An 18,565-nucleotide genomic window follows, 5' to 3' on the forward strand; every position below is an offset into this window, starting at 1 on the left:
GCGCCTCTTCCTTAGACGGGTGAGAGATTCCCTGAGACAGTCCTTTGGGCTTCGCTGGAGACGTTCATTTTTAGTGTTCTGTAACATTAACTGGGCCACGTGTTTCCCACATTGGCGAGGCTGATTAGATTCTCTCTTTGATTCTTCTTGCTTGCACTTGCCAAGCTAATCTTATCTGCTGTGCTTTGATTTTTTTTTTTTTTTTTTGAGACAGTCGTGGCATCAGCCTTGCTCACAGCAACCTCAAACTCCTGGGCTCAAGCAATCCTCCTGCCTCAGCCTCCTGAGTAGCTGGGACTACAGGTGTACACCACCGTGCTTAGCTAATTTTTTCTATATATTTTTAGTTGCCCAGCTAATTTCTATTTTTTTAGTAGAGACGGGGTCTCGCTCTTGCTCAGGCTGGTCTCAAACTCCTGACCTCGAGTGATCCTCCCGCCTCAGCCTCCCAGAGTGCTGGGATGACAGGCGTGAGCCACCGCGCCCGGCCTGTGCTTTGATTTTACTAGTGGATTCCTTCCGGTGGTAATGTTGGCTCCAAAGTATGGGGGCACCATTCTTTATATACACTAAAGCTTCTTATATACGAACTACAGTGTATAGTTCTAAACACCGTAGTTCTAGTATAATTTTTATGTGTGGAACTCAGTAACCAAGATGGTATCCAGATCTGTGTGTATTAGTCCCAACTATAGTCACAGATGTACTCTGAAGTTTGATTTATAAAGGTCTGCATATTTTATCAGAATCTTGACATTGGCATACACCTATATATGATTTTGAAAAATTGTAAACTCGTTACCCAAGTTTTTTACAGCCCATGTCCCTTCTCCATTGAGATTTAAAAGGATCCAGTTGTATGTTAGAAGGAAAAATCATATAACATGTTGATGCTATTATTTAAGAACATATACTAGTCCAGTCCCACTAGGCCTTATTTACTTCTTTACTGTCTATAAGATTTGGTTCCATATACAGAGTTTCATGTTCACTCTCCTTTTTATGTAAGTGGATTCCTTTCTCACCTGTATTTGGATTTACTTCCCCCTTAGAGAAGGATAAATTCTAACAGGCTTGTAAACTAATTTTGTAGTTTCTTCTTTAAAGACACTTTTTTTTTTGTGTGTGTGCATGGGAAAAGTGGGGAAGAGAGATAACAGCCGTGTGTGAAGTGTGACAGGGTGGCTGTCAAAGTGGCTTTATTCAAAGGCCAGGAACAGAGTGCTCTGGGGGAGGAGAGCCTCATGGGGGGTCAGGGGTCAGGGCTGAGGGGGGGGCCTTATAACACCCGGCAGGAGGCCCCTCAACCATCTCAGCTTAATTTATCCCTGAAAATAATTTCCTTAAAAAAATGGATTATTGAGATTGAAATCTCTTTTCCTCTTAACGTTTATACCGACCAAATAAATACAAAGGAGTAAGATAACAAAATGCCTTTATCAAACACTGAAGCTAATTGGAACAATCTGACATTTTATGGAAAACCAAGTTCCACTGCCGCCCTTCTTTTCCGACTTATGTTACTAAATAACTTTCTAAGTAGGGAGCCTTGTCTTAACAGCTGGCTATTAGGAATTGTTTCCAGTTTCCATGATTTTTATTTTGGCTCTTGAGATTTGATACTTTAGACCGAAGGCAGGCAGAATGCCTTTGATACCAACGTGGCCTTTTTTGTAGAAAGATGACAAAATTGAGCAAATTGTGGAGCCATGTGGCCACGTGTCTTCATTTTGTGCTGAGGTGATCAGAGACTTTGCCACAGACTAAATATAAACCTTTTTCATGAGGCAGCCACCAAAAATAAGAAACTCAAAAATGTAATTTTAAAATGATCTTTATATTTACCCAAGTATATTATTTTCCGTGAACACAGGCTTCAAGGAGGCTATATACTTTATAAATGCATTATTTTCTAAAAAATTTCATTTCTCTATTAAACAAAAAGGTACTGTCCATACTTCTGTCAAAGGGACACAAATGTGTCCCCTTTGTTGTGTGCATGGCCATTATAATGAGGAACAGTTGAACAAGAGGGCTATCATTTGTCTTCAGCATTGACAAAGCTCAGGAAAGATTGACTGAAAAAAAGTAGTGAAATGTGGACTTATATTCTCTATGATTGTGTTGTTAGGAATCACTTGTGCAAACTACCAACCTACTTCTGTTATTGTACTTAAAAAACTATGTATTTCACTTATTTATGTGTCTGTCTTCTCCATCAGGCTGTTAGTTCTTGAGTCATAATAATAATAACAGCTACCATTTAGTGGTTGCTTAACAGGAACCTGGTTTGTGTGTTGTGTTGAATGAATGAATGAATCAGTGGATTCCAGAAAAGCTGGACTGTAATCTAGTGTGAAGAAAAACACGAATGAAACTCCTTCCATTTGTAAATAAGATTTTGCTTGCTTTTTCCTTAAAATGATTATGAAGCTAGAGATAATGTAATAGTTGATTAAATATGTAAAACAGCCTCGCCTGCTGACTGGTGACAGAAGCAGACGTGCTGAGGGGCACTGAGGTGACATTTGCGTTGTCACCTTTCATGTTCGTGACTGTGCCGTGGTGGTCAAATTGCCCGGGTGCTGGAGAGAGAGACCTGGGTTCAATTCCAGGGCTGTGATCTCAGGGAAATATGTGACTTCTCTGTGCCTCAGTTTGTTCCTCTGTAAAAAGGGGATAATAAGAGAATTTACTCTGGCACAGAATCACAGTAACTCGCGTTCCTGGTAAGACGCCCCGTTGTGTGTCATCAGCAGTTGCTGTTGGTGGCTGTGACAGTGGCCGGGGCAGGGCGTTGACTAGCAATAGTAGTAGCAGCAGCAGCAAGATCTTTATGTCCTGTCGTGTTCCAAGCCTTTCTGCACTCTAATAACGAGCACTCAAGAAATTATGCACTCATTTTTAAATTAGCCTAAGTAGCACAGGATAGGTGGAGAAAAAATTAGCCTAAGGAGAACAGATACTGGAGGAAAAAGAAAACATCAAAGATAAATGCAAAACTTTTTCTTTATGAAGCATGACCAATTCTCTACCTATGGAGAGTAATCTAGGATTGACCATTTTAAGTAACTTCCTACCAGAGCTGCTAAAAAGATGGAAAATTTTGTGGCCACTGGTTTCTCACCCTGGATCTCCAGTGTCCTGGAGGTGAGATCAGCAAACCTTAATGACGCTTAGGACAAGCTGAAACTGATTTGTTAAAATTATATAGTAATGGAGTGTTTTTTATGCAGGCAAAAGCAGCAATTAAACTACAATTTAAAATTTCAAAAGTAAATAAAATGCACAACTGAAGTATTAAGAGAAGAAGGCGTGTTGTTTCTGTTGCCTGAGGATTTCCAGGCCTCGTGCTCTCCTGTGGAGTCGGAAGCAGAATTGAGCGGTGTTAGGCGGTGTTGTAGTTCCAGTAGTTTTGAGTTGGATTATTCCACCATAAAAATACATACTTATATTTATAGAACCTTATTGTTTCACAGACTCTCTAAAATGTTGTTTTTGTCAGTCTTCCAAACCACGTTGCAATAAGTTCTGTTATCCCTTGACATAAATCAAACTCAGAAATCTCACTTTGCAAACAGTGAAGAATAAAATCGTCAGAAGCTGTGAGAAAATCTGCAATCGTATATTCCTGTCCTGTCCCAGAAATGCCACATCCTTGATTTCCTTGCTATTAGTAAAATGTAGACTGTTTTGTTGATGAAATGGTAAGTAAAAGTTGGAGATAATTCGTTTTACTTAAAAATCACTTTTTCTCCCAAGCTTTTCCAAGAAAGTAGATTCCCTTGTGATGGTCACAGCAGCGGATCACAAGAGCTTTCGGTGATGTCTGACTTTCTCGTGACTCGCCAGGGGTTGATCCCGGGATGTCCCCGCTGGGGCAGCTCGGAGAGCCGGAGTCGGGGTGTGGCGTGGCCAAACAAGCAGAAGAAAAGAAACTTCTAGAGAGAGGCTGGGGATTCGAGTGCATAACGCAGAGGCACAATTTGTGCTGGCGTCTGTCCTGTGGCTTTTGGAACATCCTTTGTGGCAGGAAAAAAAGAAAACTTCCTGCTATCAGAAATAATGACGCCCCGAGGAGAAAACATCTGCTCCCTGGTGGAGAGGACATGCTTCAGGGAAAGCAGCTGTTCTCTGCTTCGAGTTAAAGGTGGGCGCGTTCCCACCCCCACGCTTCCCGAGCTGGCGTCGCTGCCCCTGCGGTGCAGACGGCCAGTGTAGACGGCGGCGGCCCTTCTCGAACATTCCAACTCCCCACCCCCGCGACCCCGTTCCAGCCCGCGCCTCAGCCGGCGGAGCCGCCTTCACCGAGCGCGTGTTTCCTCGTCAGTTTTGGTCTCGGGGGAGATTCCTGCTCAGGATCGTGGAGAAGCGACGTGCTCTGTGCGGTCGATTCGGTCGAGGGGCCGCACTTGGGGATCCGGGGGCCGCGGGTGGCCGCGAGGCCACAGATCCCCGGCCCTGGATGGGGGGTGACGGGGTGATGGGCACCGAGTTTCGCCGCGTCTGGCGGACGCGAGGGAAAGCTGAAGGCCACGGTCGACAGGGGAATGTGTGAGTGTCATCGGATTTGTGAGGAATCCACAGCCCCGGCCTGCTGCCCGCCATGTTGTCGCTCTGACCGCTTCACTTCCGGAAAGATGGCGGAAGGAAGAAGCGAAACGGCGATTTCACTTCCGGAAGGAGGAGGAAGGAGAAGCGAAACGGTGACTTCGCTTCCTGAAAGATGAAGAAAGAAAAGCGAAACGGTGACATCTCAGGTCCTCGTCACCTCAGGCCCTCACAGGAAGCGTCGGCGGTTCGGGACCTGGCTCGAATTTCGTCATGTTTCTTCCCTCTGCCCCACACCCAGTCAAAGCCTCTTTGGGACGGGCCGTCCCGGCCGGACGTGGCCGACGACACAGGGGACCGAGCGCCGGCGGCTCCCGCGAACCGCGTCCCCGATTGCCCGCCCCACGCGGGGGAGGCGGCCCGGCGTCCCCGGCTGTTCCTTCCCGGAAATTCGGTCTCAGGACGGCCTGGATTTTCAAGAGAAGCCGGAAATCCTTTGTTGTTGTTGTTGTTGTTGTTAAATTCTCCCAGTTTTTCAACGGTAGAACAAATTTTTTAAAAATACTCAGTACCAGCGTTCGCGGCAATCGAACGATTACAAAACCAAGGACGTTCATTAAAAACCCCGTCGTTCTCTGACGAACAAAGCCCGCGTCCCGGGGGTCACCCGAGTCCCAGCGAGTCGGGGTCCCCACGTGCGTTCGCGGGCGCCCAGCGGCTCCGTGGCCGGCGTGGGGGACCAGGGGGGCCGAGGACAAGTCCCCAGGGCGGGAGCGGGACACCGCGCCTGCGCTGGTGGCCGCGCGCCGTCCCCGACCCGCTGGGCTGCTGCGGGCGGGAGACGAGCCTCTCTGATCCGGTTCCCGCGCCTGGAACGCGGAGCGACAGCGGCCGCGTCACGGGTTGTCCTGAGAATTAACCGCAAACTGCCGCCATCGTCCCGCTCACCGCTGACTCCCGGCCCAGAGCGCTGGGGTGGCCCACAGTGATTAATTACTCAGCAAATGGCTGTTGAATGAGTGAAACCGGGGACACAGGAAAGAGCCAGGTCCCTGGACTTGTCCCTGTTCCCGACACGAACTCGGGGCGGGAGAACTGGGCTCCCCTCTGCCTGCCCGGGTCGCAGCAGTCACGTGCCACGTGGCTCCGTTTATTTAAAAAAAAAAACAAACCGGGGGCGGTGGGAGGGGATAGGTGGGGGAAGGTGCTACTGTCCTGAAAGATTTCTAGAGCCTTCCATTAAAAAGAAAAAATAAACACAATGTGCTATTTCCGTCTAGCAAAGCAAGAAAAGTTGGCGGATCGCCGCTGCTCTAATTAACAGCTTTATTTCGTTTTCTCCTCCCCCTTCCCCAAGGCTGCCGTGGTGCCATCCGCCCAGACCCTCAGAATTACCGACTTCAGCTTCAGCGACTTCGAACTGTCCGATCTGGAGACGGCCCTGTGCACGATTCGCATGTTCACTGACCTCGACCTCGTGCAGAACTTCCAGATGAGGCACGAGGTGGGAACGCACAGCTGGCCCTGGGGGAGGTCTGCGTGTACATGTCTGTGCGTGTGTGTGTGTGTGTGTGTGTGCGCATGCATTGTGCGTGCACGTGTGTGCGTGTGTGCACACATGTGTTTCTGTGTGCATGCGTGTGTGCATCTGTGTGTGTGTGCGTGCACGTCTGTGTGCGTGTGTGTGCATGCATTGTGCGTGCACGTGTGTGCGTGTGTGTGCACGCATGTGTTTCTGTGTGCATGCATGTGTGTGTGCGTGCACGTGTGTGCGTGCACGCATGTGTTTCTGTGTGCATGTGTGTGTGCGTGTCTGCGTGCACATGTGTGCGTGTGTGTGCACGCATGTGTGTGCATGTCTGCGCGCACACGTGTGTCTCTGTGTGCATGTCTGTGTGTGCACGCACACGTGTCTGCACACGTGTGTGCGTGCATGCGTGTCTGTGTGTGTGTGTGCGTGTGGGGGGGGGACTGGCTTTGAATGCCAGTACATGGCGTGGAATCAAGATTTTCACATGTCACCAGTTAATCTAGTGCTGTCCAATGTATACCTGAGGTTTTAAAGAAAATTTGTCAGCTACGAAAAAGACACTCACTGGGCTCCCACCACGGATGAAGCACCAGGCTGAAGAGTGAGGAAGTGCCCCTGGGATGACAGGAGGGACTGGGCCGGTGGCGGGAGGGACGGGAGAGGACGGGCAGCAGTTCCACGGAACCCTGCAGGCCACGCAGAGGACTTTGGATTTGATCCTGGAAACAGCGGCGAGTCACTGAGGCATGTCAGGCAGGGCAGTAGTGAACTCCGACTACGGAGGTTGGAGGACAGTGGGGGGCCGGGGCGAGGGAGGGAAGGAGGGAAAGTTCTTGGCTCTCGATTGGAAGGGGGTCGGTCGCCCAGATGGGGTCAAGGTGAAAACTGATTTTAACCCCTGTGGCTTCCCTTATTCATCTCTCAGAAAATAACAAAACCGAAATCAGTGCCTTCCAACGCCGGTTTGGATACATCAGGGAATTCTATTGTGTTTATAATGGCTCTATATGTGTAGCATCAAAAAAAAACAAAAAACGGAAGAACAGCAAGGACTATTATTAAAAAAATTCAGTAATCTTGCCTGTAAAGTTACTGTTTCTGGTCGGTTGAATGTCTGTCTGCTTGTACAGAATTCCTGTCTGGAAATTTAAGTACCTTGAAGGCCTTGGCCGTTTAGCGCCCTTCTGTTCCTGCAGAGAGAATTGATGACTCGGAGCACAGAAGCCTCCGTGACGTCAGGCTCTCGGTTATCGGGATTCCCGTGAACTGAGCCGTAGAGCAGGAACAAAAGGCCTGGAAAGGGAGGATGTGAAAGCGCTGATTTCCCACCAAACCCTTCAGGAGTAACTTCCGCCAGCACCGAGGAAACCTTGTTTTTGGCCTAGTTCTGTAGCCAATCGTATTGCCTTGAATATCGTCAAAGCCACATTCTTGTCCCTGGTACTTTTCCCGTTCCCCAGGGCAGTGCTGCTTGTGTGTGAAGCATCCCCAGTGATGTGTGCGGCAGAAGCACGTAGTTATTTTTACAAATCCCCAGAAGTGTAGTAAATCATTCCCATTTGAAGAGAGGCAGACTCTGAAGCTAACAAGCACAGAATAGCCATGCTTAGGGCCCGTGAGTCCCTGAAGATTTTATTTAAGACGCCACTGAGAAGCTGAATTAATTGCTCAACAGTCTGTCTTTTCTTCCTCCCATCTTTTCAAGTACATTTCTTTCCATGTGGATCGCAGGGCTTTATTTTGCATTTATATTTTCTTATATTACTTCTTGATAACCGAGCAGTAGCTCTGCCTATTTAAGCACAGTTTGAAAGGACAAAGATCTGATGGTGGCGTTAGGACTTGCAGCTCCAGTGTGTCCTTGGACCTGTGCTGTGTACCTTGTCACTGGCCCCCTCAGGGCCTTGCACTAAATGCCTCCTCGGACACACACAGTGGCAGCGTGGCAAGAACTTGCAGAGGCTGCCCTGGCGGCTCCTAAAGGTGAATCCGTCCCTGTTAGCTCTTTGGACTCTCCCAACTGATGACATGTGGACATTATAGCTTTTAAAAAGCTAGTCAGTGCCCTACCCATGCCAAAGATACCTTTCTTGGTGATGTCTTGCATTTTACATCTAATTTAGGCCTGGCGAGGTGGCTCACGCCTGTAATCCCAGCACTCTGGGAGGCCGAGGAGGGAGGATTGCTCGAGGTCAGGAGTTCGAGACCAGCCTGAGCAAGAGCGAGACCCCATCTCTACTAAAAACAGAAAAAATTAGCCGGGCATGGTGGCGCATGCCTGTAGTCCCAGCTGCTAGGGAGGCTGAGGCAGGAGGATCGCTTGAGCCCAGGAGTTGGAGGTTGCTGTGAGCGAGGCTGATGCCACGACGCTCTAGCCCGGGCAACAGAGCGAGACTCTGTCTCGATCAATCAATCAATCAATAAATAAAGAAGTCAAATTTAGTCAGCACGGTGGGTAATATGGGTGGCCTCACAGTCCAGCTGCTCACATTGAAACGTGGGCCCCTCCCCAAGCACAGAGTGACGGTTAGCAAGTGACTCCCGAGTGTCGGTTTCCTTGTCTCTGAAGTGACCAAACAGTCCTGCCTCCCAGCGCCCACCAGACTCGGTGCGAATGGCTTGTCCAGTGCCTGGAACCTGGCGAAGGTGTCATCAACGCCAGCAATCGTTGTCACGACTTGTGCTCTGTTTCCTAAAGGTCCTCTGCAGATGGATTTTAAGCGTCAAGAAGAATTACCGGAAGAACGTTGCCTATCACAATTGGAGACACGCCTTCAACACAGCTCAGTGTATGTTTGCTGCCCTCAAAGCAGGCGAAATTCAGGTACTTTTTAGAGCCGTTCCTATATTTAAGTCATTTTGTTGCTCAGTAGTAAAATGGACAGCATATGCTTTCAGGTTTTTTTTTTTTTAATGTACGCTAATGATTGAAAATAATATGTACTGCCACTTACATAAGTTACAGTTTGTTAATTAAAAAGGACTACTATGGCAAAATTTTCTTCCATATGGAATATATGTGGCATATTACAAAACTTTTAAAATAACTTCACGGCACACCTGAATAGTCTTAGGGCCGATCAGTGTTTCCTTCAGAGGAAAACACTACGTTATTAAGGGAAAGTAGGAGAAAGTGTCCCAATTTCCATGTTCAGATTCAACCTGCTCCTTAGCAGAATTCCACAAAAACCACCCAAGTCCTGATCTCGGCTTCACAGATAAGCCCAGGGTTTTCCGTTGCATTTTCTCTGGAGCACTCGTTTCATTTTACAAGTACGATTTTGTAGAAAGAGTTTTGGTTTCACACACATTGACCAGAGACTGTTTAAAAGGAAGATCAATGCAGAAAACGTTCAAGTCATAAGTCCCTTTCCAGGCCAGATTTTACCCATATCTCTGTCCTTAGATTCTAACTTCAGTGGGAATCGACTAGTTACCCTGGGCAAGTATTCCAGGCCTCCACCATGCAACCGCTTTTCATTCAGAGCTTCCCTGCTCTTCTTCTTCTTAATGAACCCCAAAAATGTTATTCTCTGTCTCAACTTTCATAGTCTGCACAATTATAACTGGCTAGATCTCCGAGAAGTGATTTTTGTCCAAGAAGCCATATGAAACGCCACAGTGGTTTTCTCTGCCCTGGCCAACATCTGGAGGTTGAGTGTCGCTTATCCAGAATGCTTGGGACCAGAAGTGTCGTGGAGTTTGGATTCTTCTGGCTTTTGCGACATTTGCATTACACTCAGCTGGTTGAGGGTCCCTACCCTGAAAACCCAAACTGCTCCAATGAGTGTTTCCTTTGAGTGCCATGTCGGGCCTCAAAAAGTTTTGGATTGTGAAGCATTTTGGATTTCAGATTTTCCGATTAGGGGGTGCTCAACCTGTGTCAAAAAACAGGGTAAACTTATTTTGGAGTTTGGAAAGATCATAAGGATTATCACCGTGGAAACTATCCTTGCTTTTTATGAGGAATGACAATACAATCATTTTCGTGTGTGTGTGTGTGTGGGGGGGGGGGGGTAAAACCTGGAGTGTTGAGACTTCCAGCAGAACAGAGCTGATGCTGGTGTTACCGGTGTTTTTTCCACTGACAAGGGGGACGGTATTGAAGATAATACAAATGGCAGATACTAAAACATAACCTACCTTTGGCTTGGGAATGCATGACGCAGCTTTTTCAAGCCAGATTTTCGTTCCGAGTCATCTTTTTCTCTTGTTTTGCTCACATTCCTTAAGGATGCAGCCACTGTAGCAGAAGGTAAAGCGGAATCCGCAGGGAACTAAGAGAAAAAGCAATCGTGCCAAGTTTATTAATGATGATTTCTCATAATCAAGATAATTACGATTTAGTGATATTTACTACGGGTGGACAGATTATTAATTTTTGGAGGCATTTCCATTTTTCTGCTGATACAGAGCATCTGTGCTCTTCCCGTTCTGAGTGACAAAGTACAACCAGCTCCTGCAGGACAGCCTGTAGGCGACTCCCTTGTGGCTGTAAAGAGGACTGACAAGGGGCAGTGTGACGCCCTCCACCAAGCTGTGTCTTTCTCCTTGCTCCCCCCGCGTGTCCGGCCCCGCAGAACAAGCTGACCAACTTGGAGATACTGGCCTTGCTGATCGCCGCACTGAGCCACGATCTGGATCACCGCGGCGTGAACAACTCTTACATACAGCGGTAAGACCATTTCCCAGCTAAACGACAAAATGTTCCCTTTCAATTGTAGGGCTGTATTTTTTTCTTTTTTTTTTTTTTAAGAAAAGCCACCACAAAATTTGATGGTGCAAAATCGCAACTGGTCACGGTCCCATAACATACTCTGGTTATATTGAAGAGAGGTGGAAAAAATAATGCAAGTCTGATATTGTGTTGATGATGTTTCAACCCTAAAGCTCAGAAAATACTCATGTTGAGAATCTTATTTCCCGAGACAATTATCGGGAGCTTCGCTTTAGTGCATGAACACCCGGCTTAAGAGCTTCTTTAGAAAGCCATGAAGTCTAGTTTAGAAAGGTGGAATTTTACCTTGCAAGAGAAAAGATAGCATTTTAAAAGCACTTCGTTTGGCCCTATGTGCGTAGTCAGTGCTCGGGGAAGGCGGCTTTTGGTCTGGCAGGGGCAGAATCGCACAGCGGCGGCGAACTTGGGCTCAAGTCATAGCTTTGCCGCAGTCTCTGTGTGGCCCTGGACAGGGAGTTAATTTCTCTGCGCCTTAATTTCCTCCTCTGTATCATGGAGATAAGAGCACACCTGCCACACACAGTTGGTGTCGGTTTTAATAAACAACACACATCCCTCCCGAGCGGAACGCTCAGCGCCTATTTAAGTGTTAGATCTTAGCAGACGCTGGAGATGCGACCTCCTCAGTCTGCCTGTTCGCTGGTTCTGCGCGTGAGACGCTGCCCTCAGGACGAGGGTTTCGGGCTCTCTAGGGGCCATGCTTGCGTGGCATTTGTGATGACAAATGAGATGATAAAGGTGACATCACTTACCAGATTTTTGAGGCACTGTACCATTTTTATCTTCTTTCAGCAATTTGGTTGAAAAGCCTACATTGTAACGGCAATGTCTCTCACTAATGAGCATTTTTTGAAGTATGCGAGTGATGCAGTTAGTGGCTAGATCTCGTAAGGAAATTCCAGATGTCTGGTCTCTAGAGGGAATTTGAGACAGCTCCCTAGTCACATTCTCTTTATCTAAGTAAACAGAAAACTTCATGTGCAAAGAATGGTAGTGATACAACCGCCACGTCCTCGGCTGACCTTTGTGGGAAAAGACGGCAAGCTCGCGCCTGTGTCAGTCTGCCGGCTGCTGCTTGAAAATCTCATGTTTGCAGAACTGACGGGGTCACGTGTCCTTTGTCCCGGTGCTCTGTCATGTGATCATAGGTCTAAGCCTCACAGGGCTACAGAGAGTAATCACGAAAGCAAACATCCGTGTGAAAAGATACGGAGAGTCGAGCCACACGTCAGAGCCACACGTCACTAGTGTGGCCTTGCTCGTCGGCACGACCCAGGGACCACAGGCAGCTTGCGGGTCACTGGACACGGCATCGCTAGCGCATGCGTTGCTCTTAGATGCTATATTGTCCTGCTTCATGGCAAAAAAAAACCCACTCCGCTATTTTTTCCTTTGTTTATTTAAAAATAATTACCCCCCGAAAAACATCTGGAGAAACGTCATCTTCTCTTGAAGGGGACAGAAAAAAAGCACCCTGGGAAAAAGTCGTGGAGTGCAGAGTGTTGCTCTCACACACACCACAAAGCAGAATCCAGGCGAGTAGAAACTTTAATAGAAACGCTCGAGAAGTTCCAGAGATTTTTATTTCTTCTTACATCCCTGTGGTTTGAGTAGAGGAAACCAAGAATTTTTCCAGGGATGTTTCTTTTTTTTTCTTTCCTTGCTGGTAAATGAGTGATACTTAAAGTAGGATTTTCTCAGCCTGGGGACTCTTGGGAGAGGGAGAGTGCTGTAAACTTTCCCATGTAAAGTGCTGTCTTCTAGAAAGGTATACTGTGTCTAGCCCTCAGCAGACATTCAAACTAATATATAAAGAAAATCAAGGCCGGGCACGGTGGCTCACGCCTGTCATCCCAGCACTCTGAGGCAGGAGGCCGAGGCAGGAGGATCGCTCGAGGTCAGGAGTCGGAGGTTGCTGTGAGCGAGGCTGACGCCACGGCACTCTAGCCTGGACAATAGAGCGAGACTGTCTCAAAAAAAAAAAAATCAAAACAGTAAAAGCAAGCATAGAAATAAAATACATCAAAAAGAAAAAAGTGCCCGTGTGGTAACAAAGGTAGAAACTCGGCTTCTCTCATTCGTTCTTGGACATCTTGTCAGAAAGTCACTTTGAAGCGAGGTGTCCTTGAACAGGAAGCTGTCCCTTGGTTCACCATGTGACTGTTAGAGTCTCTGTGTTCAGGGGGACGCTGCCGTACGGGCAGTGCCACGGGTGAACCGCTGGGATATTTGGGGGAACGGTTCATGGCTCATGCTCACTTCTCCCCCCTGGGCGAATACAGGACAGCGTGATCTCAGATGATGAATTATTATTTTAAAAATAGGCTGTAATGGGAATAAAACGGCTAAAGCGCAGGCATCCACCAGAGAAGTCACAGTTGTAACATGTGGGTCACGTAGAGAGATTGCGAGCGTCAGGCCTGCGGTCCCTGTACGGAGACTGTCGGAGAAGTGTTTCCTTGGTCAGATTCCAGGTCGGTGTTTATGAAGTAACGTGGTGCGATTGTCCTGTGTTTTGGGCAGGTGGGTAATGGGCAGTTGCCAGGGCTGCGGAGGGCAGCGAGCCGGAGCGTGTAAAATGCAACTCCTGCCGCTGAGGAGCTGTCCTAGCCCCAGGACACGACGGCGGTCCCTGCAGGAAAGTGCGGGGTACGTCCCGAGCGGCTCCCCGGGTGGACGGCAGGCGTCGGGCCGACGGGGGATGGGTCAGGACCCCCGAGGGTCAGGTGTTGTGCGTCTGTCTCCACCGCTGACGGAGGAACCGGGGCTCAGCCTGGGCCTTACACAGGGGCAGGACTGGAGAGAGGGCACAGGTGTTCCGGGAACACCGTGCGGTGGCGTTTTCCTGGGACGGTCATGCTGGCCCCACCAGCGTCCGAGGTTCGCACTGACCAGGGGTGGGAAGTAAGAGGGTCAGCGAGTGTCAGAGAAGCTTGAAGGCCCTTGCGAGGGAGGGCTGCAGAACCAAGCGGCGCATTTGAGATTCGATACCGTGAGGAGCAAGGAGTGAGGACGTCATTGCAGCAAAGACATTGTTTGTGAAGCAAGTCTGGAGTGAAGCTGCAAGGGGAGTGGGCAGAGATCGAGACCACAGAGCCCCGCTAGAAATTCGTCCTGGAGAAATTCTGCGCTGCGGTCTGCTCTGCTCTGTGGCCGAGGCAGGAGTGGCCGGGTCGCGGCCGGCGCGGTGGCTGCAGCCAGCGGGGTCTGACACGGCACAGAGCCAGGGCAGTGTGAGCGGCTCACGCCGGCGGAGTCCGTCCGTCCGGGAGGGAGACGATCCCGGCGAGGCCGGAGAGCTGTGGGTGAAGGGCAGGTGTCGCGACCTCGGGGTCGGCAGCAGGTCACAGGTCACGACACGTCCCTCACCGCGTGGCACCGGGGACCGTATCTGGCCGGTCTGTCCAGTCCTTGCCCCGCCATGCAGCGGCCGGGATGCTCGTGGGCGTCGAGGGCCGGCTCGGGTCACGCCTGGGTTTGAACCCCGACTCCTCACCCTGTGACCCTGGGCGAGTCACCTGGCCCCTCTCCCCTCTGCTTCCCTCCCCGCGTGACGGAACAACGCGAGGACCTGTCATCCCGCAGGTTTTTGTCAGGGTTAAGCGATAGAAGCAAACGTCCCGTGCTCGGGACAGGACACGGGCGGCTTTTCCTTTTACGCTCCGTGAAGGGAGGGAGGACGGTGGCCGTCACGACGTTTAACTGTGACTTGAGCGTGTCCAGTCTGGGAGACAGAAAACGGTGCTGCAGGGACAGAGATCGGCGTGCAGGACGGGACTCAGGCCGGCCCCGGCTCCGTCTCTCCCGGCCCGTTCCCGTCGCCGTCTGCCCCCAGGGCCGGGGCAGCTGTCTGTCTGCACCTCAGTGCACCCACATCCGTCCCCAGCCCAGGCCTCAGCTCAGACGTTTACATCCCTCGGGCAGATCTCGGGCACCTCGAAATGCACAGACCCGACACCAGCTGGTCCCCTCCCCTGCACCCCGGCCGCAGGCGTCTCCCCTTCCCCGTGTCCCTAAGTGAGGACAGCAGCCCGTCCCTGCCTTTCCTGCATCCCCCGCACCCCGCGCCCAGGCAGAATTCACGCCAGCTCCCGGACGGCTCTCGGGGGACGACTTCTCTTCCCGTGGGCCGCCACCCCTGTGTCCCAGCCTTTTCTACTGAGGTTACTAGGAGCTTCCCAGCAGTCTCCACACATACCCAGCCTCGCTTCCAGAAAGTTCAGCCTCCCTCACGGAGCTGCTCACGTCACTCCGTTCACGGTCTTCCCGCTTTCTGACGGTGAGCACAGTAGCTGGTCCGTGGCTCGGCTCAGCAGATACGGAAGGAACAAGGACGACAGGCAGGAGTGGATTTGGAAAAGGTGACGGCAACAGTGACGGCCACAGGCCAGCAACAGGGCGATAGTTTAAACCACGGGCACAGGTGACATTGCCCTTTCCTCACCTCTGCGCCCTCTGCGCTATTGCTGTCTTCCCTCAAGCTTCTGTCACTCTCACACGTCCTCAGTCTGGAGTAGCCTCTCTGTGCCCAGCAAATCAGACGCAAAGTAGAGCAACGGTTCCCGTACCGGCACGAACACCAAATCCATCGTATCGTCTCACGCTGTCACGCAGTGGCTTCCAGTTCCTAAGCCCCTTTCCTAGACGCTGTAGGAACAGAGGCTTTCGGAAACTTTTTCTTTCAAAGAAATAGTGAAAACTGTGCCTGAGAGCTGCGTACGAAGGGGGCCGTGAGGAATATGGGGCGGAGGCTCCACTTGTTGTGCTGCAGAGCTTGATTTGTGACTGTCCCGTAGATACGATGAACCGAGTGTGACGCGCTTCCCCCTCTCTTCACCCAGCCGGAGGGTCCCTGCTGCTTTGCCAGGTTCAGTTGAGAGGACGTCTGTCTAGCGGGACATCGTCTGCGGGAACAGCCTGGGTCCCACACGGGGACTCTCCGACTCAGCTACCTTCTCCCTCCTGCCTCCTCCTCCTCTCTTCCTTCCTTCCTTCCTTCCCTCTCTCCCTCCCTCCCTCCTCCCTTCCTCCCTCCCCCCTTCCTCCCTCCCCTCCCTTCCTCCCCCTCCCTTCCTTCCTCCCCTCCCTCCCTTCTCTCCCTCCCTCCCCCCTCCCTTCCTCCCCTCCCTCCCTTCTCTCCCTCCCTCCCTCCTTCCTTCCTCCCCTCCCTCCCCTCTCTCCCTCGCCTCCGTCACTCACACCGCAGTTAAGTCCATCTCGGTTGGTCCTTTCTGCATTTGCACAAATGAACGAGCTGACCTTCGGCCTGAGCCTTATTTCAGAGGAGAAGCCAGCACGTGAATTTGTTTCCGATTTTAAATCAATTGCAGTTTTGAAGTTGAAAAGTATTATTGGTACCATTATTTTAGAGACTTTGTTTCACATTGATAGAAATTAGTCCTTCGTCCATATTCCTCACTTCTACTGTTTTCATCAGTATTAAAACCAGTGAACTTGCTCATGCCTAGAGCCGGCCGCAGCGACATTGGTATTGGAAGGCATTTTGACTCTTTGGAACTATTTCCCAGAAATCAGCTCGCTTGTTTCTCAGTAGCAGGAGAGGAAATTGTTAGTTTGATTAACTTTGCGAAGTAGCCTCTTTACTAGTTAACCAGTAAGAATGAGCTGATGAAGTGACACATTGAGGAAATTGATTCTTTTCTTCCTTCGACACACTGTTTCCAGGAGCGAGCACCCGCTGGCCCAGCTGTACTGCCACTCGATCATGGAGCACCACCACTTCGACCAGTGCCTGATGATCCTCAACAGCCCTGTGAGTACCTGGGTCCCTGCGGTGGAGCATCTACAGTGGGCGTATGCAGGCAGTTTTATCGTTAGGCTTTGGATTGGCTCCCAGCATCGTACATTCTGGAACATACTTTACTCCTTTTGGGTAAGGATGGCACAGCCAAACATCTGAGATGCTCACGGCCTCACTGCCCTGGACACCCAGACCGTCCGCACGGAGCCTGATAAGGGAAATGCGGTCACGGGGCTCCGTGTGGCTGTGCCGAACTAGAAACGACAAAGCTGGCATTCTGTGCTCTCAGTTAATTCCACTTTTTTTCTTTTTTTTTTTTTTTGAGACAGAGTCTTGCTCTGTCACCCGGGCTAGAGTGCCGTGGCGTCAGCCTCGCTCACAGCAACCTCAAACTTTTGGGCTTAAGCAATCCTCCTGCCTCAGCCTCCCCAGTAGCTGGGACTACAGGCATGCGCCACCATGCCTGGCTAATTTTTTTCTATATATATTTTAGTTGGCCAGATAATTTCTTTCTATTTTTTAGTAGAGACACGGGGGTCTCGCTCTTGCTCAGGCTGGTCTCGAACTCCTGACCTCGAGCGATCCTCCCGCCTCGGCCTCCCAGAGTGCTGGGATGACAGCTGTGAGCCATCGCGCCTGGCCTCCACTTTTTTTTTTTTTAATCAAATGAAGTGGTTTATATAGCTCAAGGGTTTGCTTTTGCAAGGCAATACCTTTTCCTCTTTCTATTAAAACCTCTAATCACTAACAAACTGTTTTGTTAAGAAATAAGGCTGTTTAACAGCTTGGTTAAATGAGGATGTATCGCCGTGAGAAAGCGTGTGCTGTGCGGGGTTACACATACGTGACCGTGTGGGATTAAAATTCTGCACACGGGAACGTTAACCGTGGTTGTGTTGGTCTAGGGAGATGATGGACGCTTTTCTTTTTTTGGTTTGTTCATTATTCGCATTATCTGTTACATGCATGTGTTATCTTTATAATAAGAGAAAAATGAACGTTGTCACTGTTACCCTGAAGGAGCACGACGTACGGCAATGAATCCTGCGGGAGTTTTATCGCCGTGTCTCTAAGTCTGCCCAGTGGGGGTGGTTCTTCCCGAGGCCTAGAAGGAAAGTCAGGGATTCCCGTTTTTCTGGCCACTCTCTAATAAGCAGAAGCCCGAGGTGGCTTCAGGGCCCGATGTACAAATACGCGGTGTGCGCGTCTCGGTTCAGTAGCCGCAGCGTCCAGCCCTGGGCAACGTCCAGACGTTGCCTGTGATTCACGGTTTCCCCTTCTCCCCTCCTACACCGTCGGCTGCTCCCGGTCCGCACCTTGTGTTTCTAGTAACTTCTTCACCCCCAAACCCCCTTCGGACTTGGAGAACGGGGAGGGAGAACAGGTAGGAAGAGGAGCCCAGAACCTTCTGGGCGGGCTGGTAGGCACTGCTGTAAAGCGTCTCGCTGTGTGCCCGGTTTAATCCGAGCTCCTCCGTCTGGGTGTCAGCATGGTCCCCGCCAAGCCCCCTCACTGTGGGGGCCCCACAGCGGCCCCCTGCTAGCCGGTCGGCCCGAGTCGCGCCTTCTGGACTTTCTGGACAGGATGGACCCAAGTCCACTGGCTCCGCCCACAGGGGACCCACACGGGGACGGCAGCCACCTGATGGGGGGGGGTCCTTGTGCAGGTCAAGTTGGGAGTTAGGCGTGGTGTGGTGCCAGCTGTTGCCTATGACATGGGACTGTTTAGTAACGAATTAGCTTGTGTGCACTTGGTAAGCAGGGGACCCATGTCGATATATAGAAGTCGTATCATTTCATACATAAATTCTCTGGGGTGGGAGGTGCCAGCGCTGCGGGAGCTGAATTTTGACCTTGAGCAAGAAACAGCCCCTGCTTGGCCTGCTTGGCCCTTCCCGCTCCACTCCGAGGGTGGCACGAGGGGCCACGTGCACCGGGGCCCCTGCCCGGCTGGCACCGCCGCAGGCTCTGGCGGGTCACTCGTC

General features: G+C 50.4%; 1 protein-coding gene across 4 annotated transcripts in view; it reads left to right on the plus strand.

Moving 5' to 3' along the window:
* Nucleotides 1-18,565, plus strand: part of PDE5A (phosphodiesterase 5A) — a 90,797-nt gene that overhangs the window by 64,016 nt on the left and 8,216 nt on the right. For 3 of the 4 annotated variants that reach the window (XM_069459155.1, XM_069459157.1, XM_069459156.1), the window contains exons 12-15: nucleotides 5,909-6,055; nucleotides 8,781-8,906; nucleotides 10,663-10,757; nucleotides 16,506-16,593. In XM_069459155.1, the coding sequence (XP_069315256.1) occupies nucleotides 5,909-6,055; nucleotides 8,781-8,906; nucleotides 10,663-10,757; nucleotides 16,506-16,593 (456 nt within the window). The remainder of the gene's footprint in view (nucleotides 1-5,908; nucleotides 6,056-8,780; nucleotides 8,907-10,662; nucleotides 10,758-16,505; nucleotides 16,594-18,565) is intronic. The other variant, XM_069459159.1, reaches the window with a different exon arrangement.

Source organism: Eulemur rufifrons, chromosome 26, assembly GCF_041146395.1.
Source record: "Eulemur rufifrons isolate Redbay chromosome 26, OSU_ERuf_1, whole genome shotgun sequence".
NCBI lineage: Eukaryota > Metazoa > Chordata > Mammalia > Primates > Lemuridae > Eulemur > Eulemur rufifrons.